At 35.9% G+C, this 14,545-nt stretch overlaps 1 protein-coding gene across 1 annotated transcript; it reads right to left on the bottom strand.

The window, feature by feature from the left end:
* Nucleotides 1–661: 661 nt before the first annotated feature.
* On the bottom strand, nt 662–13,971 carry LOC105225665 (protein rolling stone). Its single transcript, XM_011204242.4, has 4 exons — nt 12,953–13,971; nt 4,679–5,039; nt 1,206–1,389; nt 662–1,032 (listed from the first exon to the last, which is right to left on the bottom strand). The coding sequence occupies exons 1-4, from the start codon at nt 13,052–13,054 to the stop codon at nt 843–845; spliced, it is 837 nt and encodes a 278-aa protein (XP_011202544.1). The 5' UTR covers nt 13,055–13,971; the 3' UTR covers nt 662–842.
* Between the last annotated feature and the right edge of the window lie 574 nt (nt 13,972–14,545).

Below are 14,545 nucleotides of genomic sequence, written 5' to 3'. Positions count from 1 at the left end.
CGTATGCTTCCTACGAAATACCGCTGGTGTGGGTCTTCCAGCAAGACAATGACCCCAAACACACCAGCAAAATGGCAAAAAAATGGTTCAACGATAACTCCATCAATGTAATGGAGTGGCCTGCACAGTCCCCGGATTTGAACCCTATCGAAAATCTGTGGACCGACATAAAGAAGGGTGTATCTACAATAAAACCAACAACTGTTGAAGGGCTCTGGCAGGCTGTGCAGAAAATTTGGAGCTCCATAAAAGTTGAAAGATGCCAGCATTTAGTGGAATCCATGGGAAGGCGTTGTGCCGCTGTAATAGCAAACAAAGGGCACGCGACAAAGTACTGAAAATATGTAATTAATTACTATTAGTATTAATCTAAAAGATATCTGACTAAAATTTTTGATTTATTTTAAGAAAGACCATAATTTTTGTTAAAAATGAATTGAAGTGCTATTATTTTGACTGTGTAGTTTTTAAGGTGTTTGTTTAAATTCATTAACATATTATAAACTGTTAAAAAAAACCAAATAATTTTTTTATGATAATGAACTATTAGCATCAAATAATTTACTATTTTGTTATGAGTTGAATTGGCCCAAGAGTTAAAGAGATATAAACGGAGTTAGTATAAATTTATGCGTGGTGCTATTATATTGACCGCAGCTGTATGTATGTGAATGCTCTGCATTTACATAATCCATGTCCAACATAATTATGTACGTACGTATATGTATTTATGTATATCTGCCAGAGCGCATGAATGTGTGTGTTAAAAAATTCAAATACTAAAATGTCTTACAATGCTTAAAATATTTTTGCTAATCAAAAAAGTCCATTGCTGCGAGAGTTTAGATTAATCCGATGGCATGTGGGCTATCCATGGCGCTCACAGTACGTGACAGATATCTCTTAAATTTACTAAGCAGAAACAAAGCAATGCCATAGATAATATACAAGATGAAAACGCCAGCAAAGGTGGTTACGGCTCGCATGGGATTGGTCCAGTCCAAAATTGGATAAACGTAGTGGTGGCCATATCTGCAAAAGGCGCATACAATCAAATTGAAATTAGGAATATACCATAAATCACAATCAAAATAATAATAGTAACATAGGCGAAATAAGCACATATGTATGTAAGCATATTTTTTTTGTAAGTATATACTGCATATAAGTATATGTGGAGATTTCATAAACTTCAAAATACTCACTCATCCGTGCCGCCCGCCAAGTAGTAAATCACAGTGAATATGTAGAAGAATATGGGTAGCAGCATCCAATAGATGATATGCAGCAGACGCACCGGAAATGCCACCAACCAAAAGTCCACCAACATGAATACTGAATTGAGGCAGTGAGTTATGAAGCTCATCACGGGGTAGAGCATGGGTTTGTCTGCAAGTATTTAAATACAAAGTGAGATTTTTGTCACATTCGTTTGTTTAGCTTGTTGTTGTTGAGAGTGTGAGTGTGAAATTGTTGTAGGGGCGATTTTGCCAAATAAAGTCAGAATGTTTGAAAAGGACGCAAAGGCCGTCTAAATACAATTCAATTAAGTAATATTTTGTTATTGAAATTAATTAACTTAATTACAAGTGGTTTTATCGCAACCTCAATTCAATTAAATACTTTCAAGTAAATATAATATATTTCCATAAAGCATTTTTCCAATGTTTGAGCTCATGATTACTTATCTAACATGTGTCTAAGTCTAAAAATATTTTATACTCTTCCAACATCTTACTACAGAGTAGTATCTTGATAAAACATGGTTCACGTATTCCTTCGCACCATAGGAAGTTTGATATTTTAGATGGGTAATTCGAAAGAACTCGGACCAAAGATGCCACAAAACCACACCATCATAGTTAATTTAGGTAAGTGTAATGGTTGTTCAAGAATAATTCTTGGATTTTCTTCGTGAACATTATCGGAGAAGATTATTTTCTTAAGAAAAATCGTTTTCAAATTGTTCCAAGGCAAAATTAGCAAATTCACGACATTTACGGTGATCCAGTGGTTCTTGAGTGAGAACACTTTTGTACGGAAGAAAGCTCAAATCCTTGCTCAAAATCTGCCAGGTTGTGGTTTGAGGTAGTCCTAATCTTCGAGAACTTTTTATTATCGACAAATTGGGGTCTTCATCAATACTTGCCTGAACGGCAGCAATATTTTCATTACTTCGAGCGGTTCTTTGTCTTATTGGCACTTGAAGGTGGACGTTTACTACGACCATAAAATGGCAAAAGCGCACGAAAAGGATTGCAATTGGAGAACGATTAGTTTGATAATAAAAATGAATAATTTGGAAACGTTGTTCTTGCGTATATTTTTCCATGGTAAAATTGAAGATATTACTGAACACAATGAAAAGAAATTACAAATAAAAAATTTAAGATCAATCCCTATTGCAAAAACCGGTAAAATGGGGTGAATTCTTAACATAGTCTAATATAGGCATTAGAAAGCATCCGTATATATCGGTCTTTATTTACGATATCTTAAGTGGCGAAGCTAGGAGGGGCGAAGGGGGCCATCACCCCGGGCGCAACGTCTTGGGGGCGGCAAAACGATCTTCGGGACGTGTTACTCTCACAGTTACCCTATGCTTTGAATGTAACAAATACTTTTATTTCTCCAAATTTTCAAAAATGGTATTTAAAAACTCCAATTCGGGCAAAAATTCCTGCAAATTGTGTCAAAAGTGTACAAGATATAGGGCGAAAATGGGTTTTTTCTATGGCTTTTAATAAGATGTCTTGTAAATTTACTATCAATTTCCTCAAAAACCGTATTGTGAGAATTTTGGAACTTCAGAATTTGCGTGGCTTCTAGTTCCTAAATTTTATATACTTAATATCGAAGATATTTTGTAAAAATTCACTTTTGTTCGAACCACCTCATGAAACTTGTAGGTAGGTAGATAAAGGGGGGCGGCAGAACATCCTTGGCCCCGGGTGCTCGAAGTTGTAGCTACGCCACTGACAAAGCTCAATAAAAGACAAGCTCCAAGTAGACTTGATCTGGATTCCCGGTCACAGGAACATTATCGGTAACGAAAAAGCAGACGAGTTGGCAAAGGCAGGAGCTTTCCTTAACGAATCCGAGGCGGAGCTTGGTATTAGGCCCGCTGGGATCGATCAAAAGAGAGATCAATAGACAATTTCAACAAGTTGCAAATAACAGATGGAAAAACATTACAAAATGCATCATAACTAAACAATTACGGCCAACATATAACAGGATGTGATAAGGTCAGCCAATGATAATTCTTTTAAGGAGTCAATAGGGTAATCTGGCCTGTTTTTTGAATTTTTTTTTTTTTTCATAGAAATTTTTATTCTACAATAGAACTTTTTTCACATATCATGAGATATATCGTGGAGTGTATAAACAATTTTTTTCGGAATTTTTTGATGACATCTGTCGGAGAAATGGCTGGGTGAATGAGATGAGTTTTTTCACTGGCGGACACGATTTCTCATCTTTGGTTGATCTGAAACACAAAAACCCAATTTATTCTTAAAAATACGTGAATGGTTATCGTCTCTATTAGAATCAGGGAAAATTCTTGATAAATAAAAGAGTAATAAACTTTTTTTTTAATTTCTCCCCATGTTTTTTTACATAAATTTTGTCATAACATTGTCAATAAAATATAAAAAAAATTGGGGACGATAGCCAGGCGTTGAGTTGTTCAACCGGAATCATGTCCGCAAGTTTAAAAAAGTGTGTTTTGTGAAAAACGCGTTTAAAGTTTGAGGTGTGAACTCCGACCGCCCCGAACGTCGAGCGGTATTACTATTTTTGGACCTTTTTCGAAACCTTACAAAGGTAAAGTGGGCTTCTACATTAATTCCAAGGGTATAAGAGAACAGAAAATGTAAAAAAAAAAATTTAAAAAGATTACCCTACTGATCCCTTAATACAGGGAATAAATCTGACTGAACATGCTGCAGTATTTTGAATAATTTCCATACGAACTGTTAACTTCATTACTGCTTCATTTAGGACTATTTTATAAATTTTACGTATTGTATTTAATGACATTATTCACTCCAGCCAGAAAAAAGTGTTATTAATTGATTATTAGATGGTGAAATAATTATTTGCTATTAAGTTCATTCAATTCCCGATTTGGATCACACATAACTGCTTGTAAAATCGTCTGAAACTTTTCACAAATCTGTTTTAAATTCCAGCTAGTTGGCCGCAAAACTGAAGATATGAAATATAAGATTTTCTAGTGAACGGTTTAACTTGAAATTCCCAGTTCTCGACTCTTCCTTAGAAAGAGCGAAACCACCCCGCCTTTTGGGATATTCACTTATTGAATTGCTCGTGTACTACTTCTCTCCACCACAAAAAATCTGCCACAAGAAAGGATGGAAATTTCGTATTTGAAATTAGACTCAACCGCAAATTCCTTAAATGTTCTAAAAAAATAAAAATAGATCTCTCTGAGATTCTTATGCATAAAACATGTTCGGATGACTTAAAGAACTACCAGCGAATTTGGATTATCAATAAAAATTAATTGCCACTGTCAGCAACAATTGTCAAAATGCACACAGAATGAAAAATTTGACATGTATTATAAATAATGTGTTACCCTATTGCAAGACCGATATATGGTGTGTGTTCCTAAAATGTATGGAGCCGATAAATATCACAAGAAACTTACCCATTTTCCCATGTAAAAATATCCAATAAACCGTGGTGATGACCAGCGCCAGCGCTAAAGACGCACCATGCACCAACCAATAGAATTTGATCAGTCTTGGAGTGGTCGGGGGCTCTTTCAATATTTTACCCTCCATCACAGCACTACGTGCGTTGCCCAAATTGTAGTACCATCGTGTCGCGAGTATGGCACCACTTAGCTGTGCCAGCAGGCACACAATTATGCCCCAGTTCGTCAAGAAGATGAAGAATTTGCCACCTGATAATTGCAAAACCAAAGAGGCTATGAACACAGAAATAAAAAAGAACGCCCATGTCCATCGAAACAGAAGGTAATAAAAACTACGCGCACCACTTTGCCACTGAAAAGAAAAAGGGAAATGTTGTTGTAAATTCGAAATAATCGAAAGACACATGAAGAGAGAATTATTCACTATGTCTGTATTATAAAATGAAGCCCACACTCAACGGCTTCAATTAAACTGCCAAGCTTAGTATTACCTCTATCTAACTTCTACTAACACCAATTTCAGCGCTTCGTTAACCTCAGGTTGTTCTTTACGTCCACTTACCCTATTTTGAATCTTACTTAAGGGGTTAGCTTAGGTTAAGAAGTCGATTCTAACAGAGATATCACCGCGAACGCCGAATTGTCGTCGATGAGCGTCTGCTAAACGCTGGGGAAGTCTATTAGTACAGTGCCAAAGAGCAAGAGGCCAGTGGAGTTCCAACTCAGTCCCTTCCAATATTAGCAACTTATAGCTAGCTCATCAGCTTTGCAATTTCCAACAATTTCGCTATGACCAGGCACCTAAACGAGTCTCGTGACTCGTGATAAATTTGCTTCATGCATTTTCTAGTGAGGATGGAGTCTCCTTAACTAGCTTTGAGTGCACAGTTAGTTTGCAAATTTTCAGGAATACAATTGTTGGAAAAGAGAGTTTCGGCGTATCCTTGTTCCTTTCATATGCCCAGCATCCCTGAGCCTTAGAGCGTACTTCGCAGCAATGCACCTGCCGGCAATGTGCATGACAATGTTGGTGTAGCCCGCACTGCCTCAGAGAGCCCTAAAAGAGCCGCTCTTTGGATACGTTCAGGTTTAATAGCAAATGTAACATTTTCGAGCGAATACGCCATGGAACATTATTGGCTTAATTAAGCTGTCCTCACATTTGATGAGAGTCCTCACCTTTTCCCTTTAGCTCATATACAGCAATATAAGCCAACCAAAGAGTTTCTTACTCTCTCCTCAATATTCGGCCTTCATGAAAGTTTTTTGTGGAGGATAATTCCTAGGTATTTGATCTTATCAACAGGTTTGAAAGAGGAGAAGTGCACATCCTGTTCAACATAAACATTTCAGTTTTACTTGGTTTGGCGGCTAAGCAGCTTCTGTTCATCCAGTTGGATACTACTGTGTGTTAGGTGCAATGCCATTTTTCTCTTTCTTTTATTTTAGAAGCCGATCAAGTCGTAGATGAATGCCAATAAAGATAAAAAAGTCTTATTATAAAGTCCTTCTTCGTTAAATGATGGCGAGGTTCTGAAAATATGAGTAGTATTTACAGGCCTGATTCTGCCGGAGTCAATCATTGCAATTTTGGTTTTGTCGACTCCGTTCCGGTAATTTTGATGTCAAGGATGCACACCGCTCTAGAGAACCAATTGTAGAAAATATAAAACGCTAGCACTAGGATTGCTATCGGAGTGGCATAATGAAGGCATAATCTTCAATACTACATAGGCTGCTATATATATTTCTGGACTTGGCAACATTAAGTGTTGCCAGGTGCAATCTCGCTTTCAAATTTCTATATTATTTTTGAAAGAGATTCTTAAAATGTTTTCGACGAATTTCAATACTAGAACTCACAGAGTGACGTTTGGTAAAAAATTAGCCATACGCACTGGTGTCCACATATTTGGTGTCAAGGTCCTTGAAAAGTACAACTTTTGGGAGTGCGAGTAAATACCTTGCAAGATTTTAACCTAATAACTTGATGTTTTAATTGTATACAGTACAGTGAAAGATTGAATATGCTCACACACCTTGATTGGAATTGGTTGAGTACAGTCCATTGTCCAATTTTTATACTGATTCAAAACTTCTTCTCAGTAAGTTTGGTTTAGTTAGCTTAAGTGATTGGAAAGATAGGCACATTTTATCATTTAGAGGACAGAGCCAAGACCCTCAAGTTATCGCCAGCACAAGCTGATAATCACTCGGATTTCAAAATTTCATTTAGGTGAACAAAACTATTATACTTTGTACAACATGTTGTCATAGTATAAAAATACTCTAATCGCTCTCTCCGGGCCTGCAGTGTTAACATACTATATAAGTACATACATATGTACATATATTACAGATATGATCTACACAGTTTAAAATCTTAATAGTGATCTAAGTTAGATTGATTTTTTTTTTAATAATATTATATATTTTTTAATAATGTTCAGTAAGTAATTCTAAGAATGTTTGTAAAACTTAAGATTAAATAATTAGCAAAGTTCCCCATAAACTACAAAGATTTGCTGTTTATTAAAAAAAATGTGTTTCTCCGTATTTATTTTTATGGAAAAACCGCAACATCAACTTACTGTTCCTGAAACAGCGTCAAACGTATGACGCTACTATGTTTTTATGTATGTATATTTATATGTATGTACTCATATACTAAGTATTTAAGTACTGTATCTGTTGTGTGCTTCCAGTCACCGCAATTGACAAATTGGCACAAAAACCATGGCGATCAATGCCCTTCAGTCGATAACATGTTGCTAGTTTATTTACAGTTCTGTTGAAGAAATTAGTACTGCTGATGTTAAGTACTTTTTTTAGTTTTTCAACTTTAAACACTAAACTATTACACTTTTCCAACCTAGCTTAATATTTTTATCCATAATTTTTAAATTAAATGGTTGGACAAATGTACATGCATTAAAATAACTTTATTACAAAGTGGAGGCAGATGTTAAAAATTTGAGGAGAGTGATTCAGCTATAAAAGATGGTGTTAAGGTACGGTACGTTTGGCTTATGATTCCTCGAACTATTATATTTTTCGGTTAAATACACTGCAAAAAGTAACGGAACTTAGCTAATGCAATATTTATTTTTTAATTTTTTAACCTTGTAGCGCTTGTAGACATACATATCTGGCATGTGCATAGTGGAGAAAGCTGTTATAAGATTTTAAAAGATGGGTATATATTATGGGCCGCAAGCAGGAACAATCCTAAGCCCTCCGCTCCTTCGAATGCATCCCCGGTAGCTTAGACCACTGCAACACGGAATCTTCGCGGGATGATTCCTTCTTTGCGCGCCTACCTAGAAGGATAATGTGGCCGTGACGAAATCGCTGAAGTGAGGTTTTTCAATCCTGCATCGAAACTAAGGGGGAAGGTGGGTGGGGAACCTTCTGTCGGGTTGTTTGATCATCTTGCACTGCTGGATCCGTGGACCTCCCACGAGCTTAGCAAGCATTAATCTACAACCCTAGCTTGTGTAGCTGCGAGATACTTCGGGTCCAAAGTGGGTCTTTAAAATTACTTTTAAATTACTTGATCTTAGCAACATGCTCTGACTGGACGCGGTATGTTACATATCTTGGCTAACGAACAGTTTATAATAAGTATAGGGTGACACCTTGTCGTTGTGAATTCTCCATTCGAATGCGATAAAAGAGTATTTGAGCAGAAAAATTAAGCCGTTAAGCTTTTATATGAGCGCATAGTGGCTGATAACAACGATATCATCGGTCTACACAACAGTGACGTGGCGATATTTCCGCCTTCTAAAATTTTGATAAGAAGTACTATTAGCCATATGTATTTACACATGGCACATACCTGCATATATACATATCAACAAACGGTTATGAAACTTAGTCACACAAAATTACACGGAAGAATATAGAAATACTTGTATGCTTCCACCCCAAATTCAACAATTTGTTATCTTTTTCCAATTCACTCAGCAAAAACACGTCATTTTTGCAAAAAAATTCCACATTCTGTATACATTTGCAAACCTTCTCTAATATAATCAAACATTTAAGGTAAATGTATTTAAAATATTGCCATGGTCATGGTCAACATCGCGCCATTTCACTTCGAAAATAATATGTTTGTCAAATTTTAAATAATTTAAATAATGTTGAGGTTTTATTGTTTGCTACAAACTTTGCTAAGGAACTTAACATTCATCATCAAACGGGTTTAAAACATGTAAAAAAAGATGGCTACAAAAAGAAGCTTGATATTTGGGTACCACATGAATTGTCCCTGAAATATTTAATGGACCGAATTAACATCTGCGATTCTTTCCTGAAACGAAATGAAATCAAACCATTTCTGAAGTAATAGCAGACGAAAAGTGGATCCAATACGACAATAATGTGCGAAAAAGATCATGGATCAATCGTGTTGAAGCTCAACAAATGGTCGTAAAACTTGGATTGATGCCTTGAAAGGATATGCTGAGTGTTTGGTGGGTTTGGAAAGGCATCATCCACTATGAGCTGCTCCAGCCTGGTCGAACGATTTATTCTACATTTTACTGTCAAAAACTGATGAGATTGAAGCAAGCAATCGAAAAAGCGGTCAGAACTGATCAACAGAACAAATCGCCTTCCATCAAGACAACGCTAGACCACACACACCTTTGATGACTCGGCAAAAACTGGGAAAGCTTGGCAGAGAAGTTTTGATGCACCCAACCTATAGCGCCGACTGGCATCATTGGACAACCATTTGGTCAATGCAGGACTGCCTTAATGGAGTAAAGTTGGCTTCAAGAGAAGCCTGCGAAAATTACTTGTCGCAGTTTTTCGCCGAGAAACCAGAAAAGTTCTATACTGATTTAATAATGTCTCTTGCTGAAAAATGTCAAAAAGTGGTCGATCAAAATGGTACATATTTGGTTCATTAAAGTTAATTATAAATACAATAAAAAAAAATAAGTTGAAGTTTGATTAGAAATAGGAAAAGACTTTTTATCCAATATTCACAAAAATATAATTTGCTTATTCCATAGTTTGACAGTTTTTGTCACACTGAACCCTATTAAAACAAGTAAGGAATGGCTAAGTTCGGGTGTCACCGAACATTTTATACTCTCGCATGATAAGGTGATAATCGAGATTTCATTATCCGTCATTTACGTATTTTATTCAAAATAGCGTTATATTGGAAGAAGGCGTGGTTGAGAACCGATTTCGCCCATATTTAGTATATGTCATCAGGGTGTTAAAAAAATATTATATACCGAATTTCATTGAAATCGGTCGAGTAGTTCCTAAGTTATGGTTTTTGGTCCATAAGTGGGCGACGCCACGCCCATTTTTAACTTTTAAAAAAAGCCTGGGCGCAGCTTCCTTCTGCCATTTTTTCCGTAAAATTTTGTATTTTTGACGTTTTTTGTTAGTCGGTTAACGCATTTTTAGTGATTTTCAACATAACCTTTGTATGGGAGGTGGGCGTGGTTATTATCCGATTTCATCCATTTTTGAACTGTATATGGAAATGTCTGAAGGAAACGGCTCTATAGAGTTTGGTTGACATAGCTATAGTAGTTTCCGAGATATGTACAAAAAACATAGTAGGGGGCGGGGCCACGCCCACTTTTCCAAAAAAAAATACTTCCAAATATGCTCCTCCCTAATGCGATCCTTTGTGCCAAATTTCACTTTAATATCTTTATTTATGGCTTAGTTATGACACTTTATAGGTTTTCGGTTTCCGCCATTTTGTGGGCGTGGCAGTGGACCGATTTTGCCCATCTTCGAACTTGACCTCCTTATGGAGCCAAGAAATACGTGTACCAAGTTTCATCATGATATCTCAATTTTTACTCAAGTTACAGCTTGCACAGACGGACGGACAGACGGACGGACGGACAGACAGACATCCGGATTTCACCTCTACTCGTCACCCTGATCACTTTGGTATATTTAACCCTATATCTGACTCTTTTAGTTTTAGGACTTACAAACAACCGTTATGTGAACAAAACTATAATACTCTCTTTAGCAACTTTGTTGCGAGAGTATAAAAACAATGTCAAGAATCAGGGGAAACACAACTTCGACACGTTTATCTGGGTACAACACGCACGGTCACTTATTGGCTTTAGAAGTCACAATGTTTTGCGCTCCAATTAGGGAAACATTTTTTTGTTAGTTTCCGCTTGCGTTGCCTTTTGCGGAATTGGCATCGCATTCCGACCGACGTTCACAACTATGTTCTAGTACAAATTTTTAATTGTTTATAATGGCAATAATTTGTAATTATACCCAGAACTTGTTTGTAACATACTGAAGGAAACTCTACAAATAGAGTGAAATTCCTCATAATCGGACACTCACCGTCGCAGTGTTTTTGTCTAGCTATGAGAGCTGTCCACATATGAGAGCCTGGCAAAAACGTGTGTTTAAAATGTATTCTTACACTCAGAAGCTTGAACTCAGAACTATATTCATATTGCAATAATAAATGCGAGCCAATATCATGCAGGAGTCAATAAATGGACATTTTTCCATTAGTTTTCACGATTATCAGAGATAATCTGAACAAAGTGTTATCAAAATAGTGTCCGTGCTCGGTCTTTAGAAGATTTCGCGGCCGGTTATAGGAATTGGTTTCGTATGAAAATATGAATGAAAACGTTGTGTCCATGAAATTTTGTTCGGTTATGGGAGGTGTCAGGCTACAAGAACTGTCCGTGCTCGTAATAGGGAATTTCACTGTCTACAAATAGTAAACATTCAACGTGACGAGCTTAGTCGATTTAGACATGTCATGACATGACATTTTTCAAAAAAATGGCTTTTTTATTTTCAAATAGCCCTAACTTTTGTAGAAATGACTTTTGGAGACCTTTTTTTCAAATTTTTGTTTTTGAATGAACTTTTCGAAAAAATACACGAAAAAAATTCAACACGATCAATTATATAAAATAATCGATTTTTTCGTCATTTTTTGGAAGTTCACCATTTTGTTTTTTTCCTCAAAAATAACTTCAATTAATTTGACAACTATCCCTGATAATCCCGGAGTGGGCCGATTTTTTTTATATTGTCTGTGTGTATATATACAAACTCGTCTCTCAGTTTTTAAGATATCGTTTTGAAATTTTGCAAACGTTATTTTCTCTTCAAGAAGCTGCTCATTTGTCGGAACTGCCGATATTGGACGACTATAACATATAGCTGCCATAGAAACTGAATGATCGGAATCTATTGCTTGTATGGAAAACTTTTGCATTTGACAAGATATATTCACGAAATTTGGTATAGATTATTTTCTAAGGCAACGATGTAATCTCGGAAGAAATTATTCAGATCGGCTTACTATAGCATATAGCTGCCATACAAACTGAATGATCGGAATCAAGGGCTTGTATGGAAAACTTTTGCATTTGACTTGGTATCTTCACGAAATTTGACATGTTACTGTTTAAGATAATAATATAATCTCCGAAAAAAATTGTTCAGATCGGCATACTATAACATATAGCTTCCTTACAAACTGAACACATAGTTACTAAAAGAAGTCCATCTGTGAAGGCGGTAATATCTGCGGTGCAGCCGAATTTAACTTTTTTTCTTGTTCCGTGTAAATACTGCTAGACTTCAATCTATCTACCTTTATCTACCTTTAAGATAATGCCTTATTTGTTTATTTTTATTTCATATAAAAACTGAAGAAGGGAGAAAAACGTTGGAAGCTCTGAAAAAATGATGACATAGCTTTTATTATATCACATTTGTTAAAAAATCATAAATTTGTAAGGTCTAGGTAAATGCTTTTCCATAGAGAAACTTTTGATTAAGATATTTAAATTCTTTATAATTTGTGTTGTTTAGTCACGCTTAACCACTTTGCATTGCAATTTGCACAAGAAAGTTTTTCAACAGCTGTCACTTGAACTTGTCAAAGGTCATGAAACTCTAACTTATGCCAAATATAGAATGATTTTTTATTTAAGTACATGTTTGTATACATGTTTGTATACATGTATGCAAATAAATTTGTTTATGCACACAAACGAAAATAGCACACGAAAACGTCGAGCGCGAAAATTGCAATGTCAACACAAAATACACTGGCGTAGGCACAAAATTCGAATTCCCACGATTATTTAATTGTTCAATGCCAATCCACAGAAAGACATCTTTACTTTTTCTTTTGTGTTACCCTAGGTTAAAAGAATTTGTTTGCCTTCTAATAGGGTCGATTTAATTTTACACTTGATTATTTGATCATTTATATACCTGCGATTGATAGAACTGATCCAAATGCTTATGTTTGAAGCCGAATTTTCTCAGTTTAAATTCGTTCAGAAAACTCCGACCGAAACTCTGCTTCATTTGCATTTTTTCTTATACTTTATGTAATTATACAACCGAATTTTATTGCAAAAATTAATTTTTAATTAATTTTTTTTTTTTTTTTTTGGTTCTTTAACTGTGTGCACTAGCAAGAAGACACGCGTGCACGCGAACAAGACGCACGAACCGTAACTTATGTTGTCGTATATGTATGTATGATGGATTTTTTAAAGTGTTAACAACAACAACAAATCGCGAGCAAGTACCGAAGCGGAATGCGCCCTCAAATCGAATGGCAAAATTTCCCTGGCTAACGATAGGTGAGCGTTTTTGGCTGAGTCTAATTATATGAATGCACAGATGTACATACATACATATGTACTATATAATAAGTATGTAAATATGTGATTTGCAAGCACTGTGCGATCTTGTAAAGCACATCTGTTTAATTAGATAGCAAACACGGGAATGTAGGAATGTAAAGAACCGACCGACAGCTGACACACACCGGTGTGTATATGTACGTCATATGTACGTACACATGTGCCTAACTAAATAACAATTTTTTCAGTAGAGATGCACGTTACACAATTCGTCGTTTATTATTCACAAATTTTGTTTTATTATTTTTTCATACTTTTTTTAAATTTAATTTCGATAATTATTAATTTTTTGGAAATCCCCGTTTGCAGCTTGCTCTCATAGCCTACGACGCTCACCAACGGCTCGTGATAAACTGCTGTATCTTTTTCGTTTACAGCTCTTCTGCAAGATGAACTAGGCGCTCGCGTGAACGAGCATGAACTGTGACTAATTTATATTGGCTTCTTATTATATACATATGTACATATAATTGATCGCGGTGTAGTATTCTAATTAAATTATGTGTTCGAAAAAATGTGTGATAAACGTACACTACCGCCGCGTTGACAGTGTCAGCACTTTATTAGCCGTCAATAACTCGTGCATCACTCACACGAGTCGCGTGTCACATTACAGATCGTAACAGCTCGCCGCGCCCTTTTTAGCGCCAACATCACCTGCATTCAACAGCCGTTATGTTTTATGTTTCCCCCTCTATGTATTAAATACAATGAACCCTATGCCAAAGCGATCAGAACATATGTATGTATGTATATGTACGCCCATTTGGCTGCTCAGTTCTGCTCTCCTTTCTCTCCGTTCAAACACTACGTCATGAGTGTGCCTTTTGCAAAAAAAATATATATATGTTTATATACATATATATATAATATATAACACCGTGACATACAAAATAAAATTTCTTTTTATACCAGAGCTCAACTCAATAAAAACAGAAGATCCTATCGGTGAAGTATAGAGAGAGCAATTTACTGATCGACAGAAGCTTTTCGAAGAATTTTTCAATTCGAGTCCGTCTCAGAAATAGCCACTAGTAGTTACAGCTTGTGCGATAACAGTAAATAATTATTTTCCTAATAACCGGGAATGATAGAGGTAGAGGTTATGTAAAAGACGAAACCACCCTTAATACTAATAATGAGGACTATAGAT

The sequence above is a fragment of the Bactrocera dorsalis genome, chromosome 1 (genome assembly GCF_023373825.1).
Source record: "Bactrocera dorsalis isolate Fly_Bdor chromosome 1, ASM2337382v1, whole genome shotgun sequence".
In the NCBI taxonomy this organism is placed as follows: Eukaryota; Metazoa; Arthropoda; class Insecta; order Diptera; family Tephritidae; genus Bactrocera; species Bactrocera dorsalis.
The sequence above is the reverse complement of the archived record's forward strand: the minus strand, read 5'-3'. Positions and strand labels throughout refer to the sequence as shown.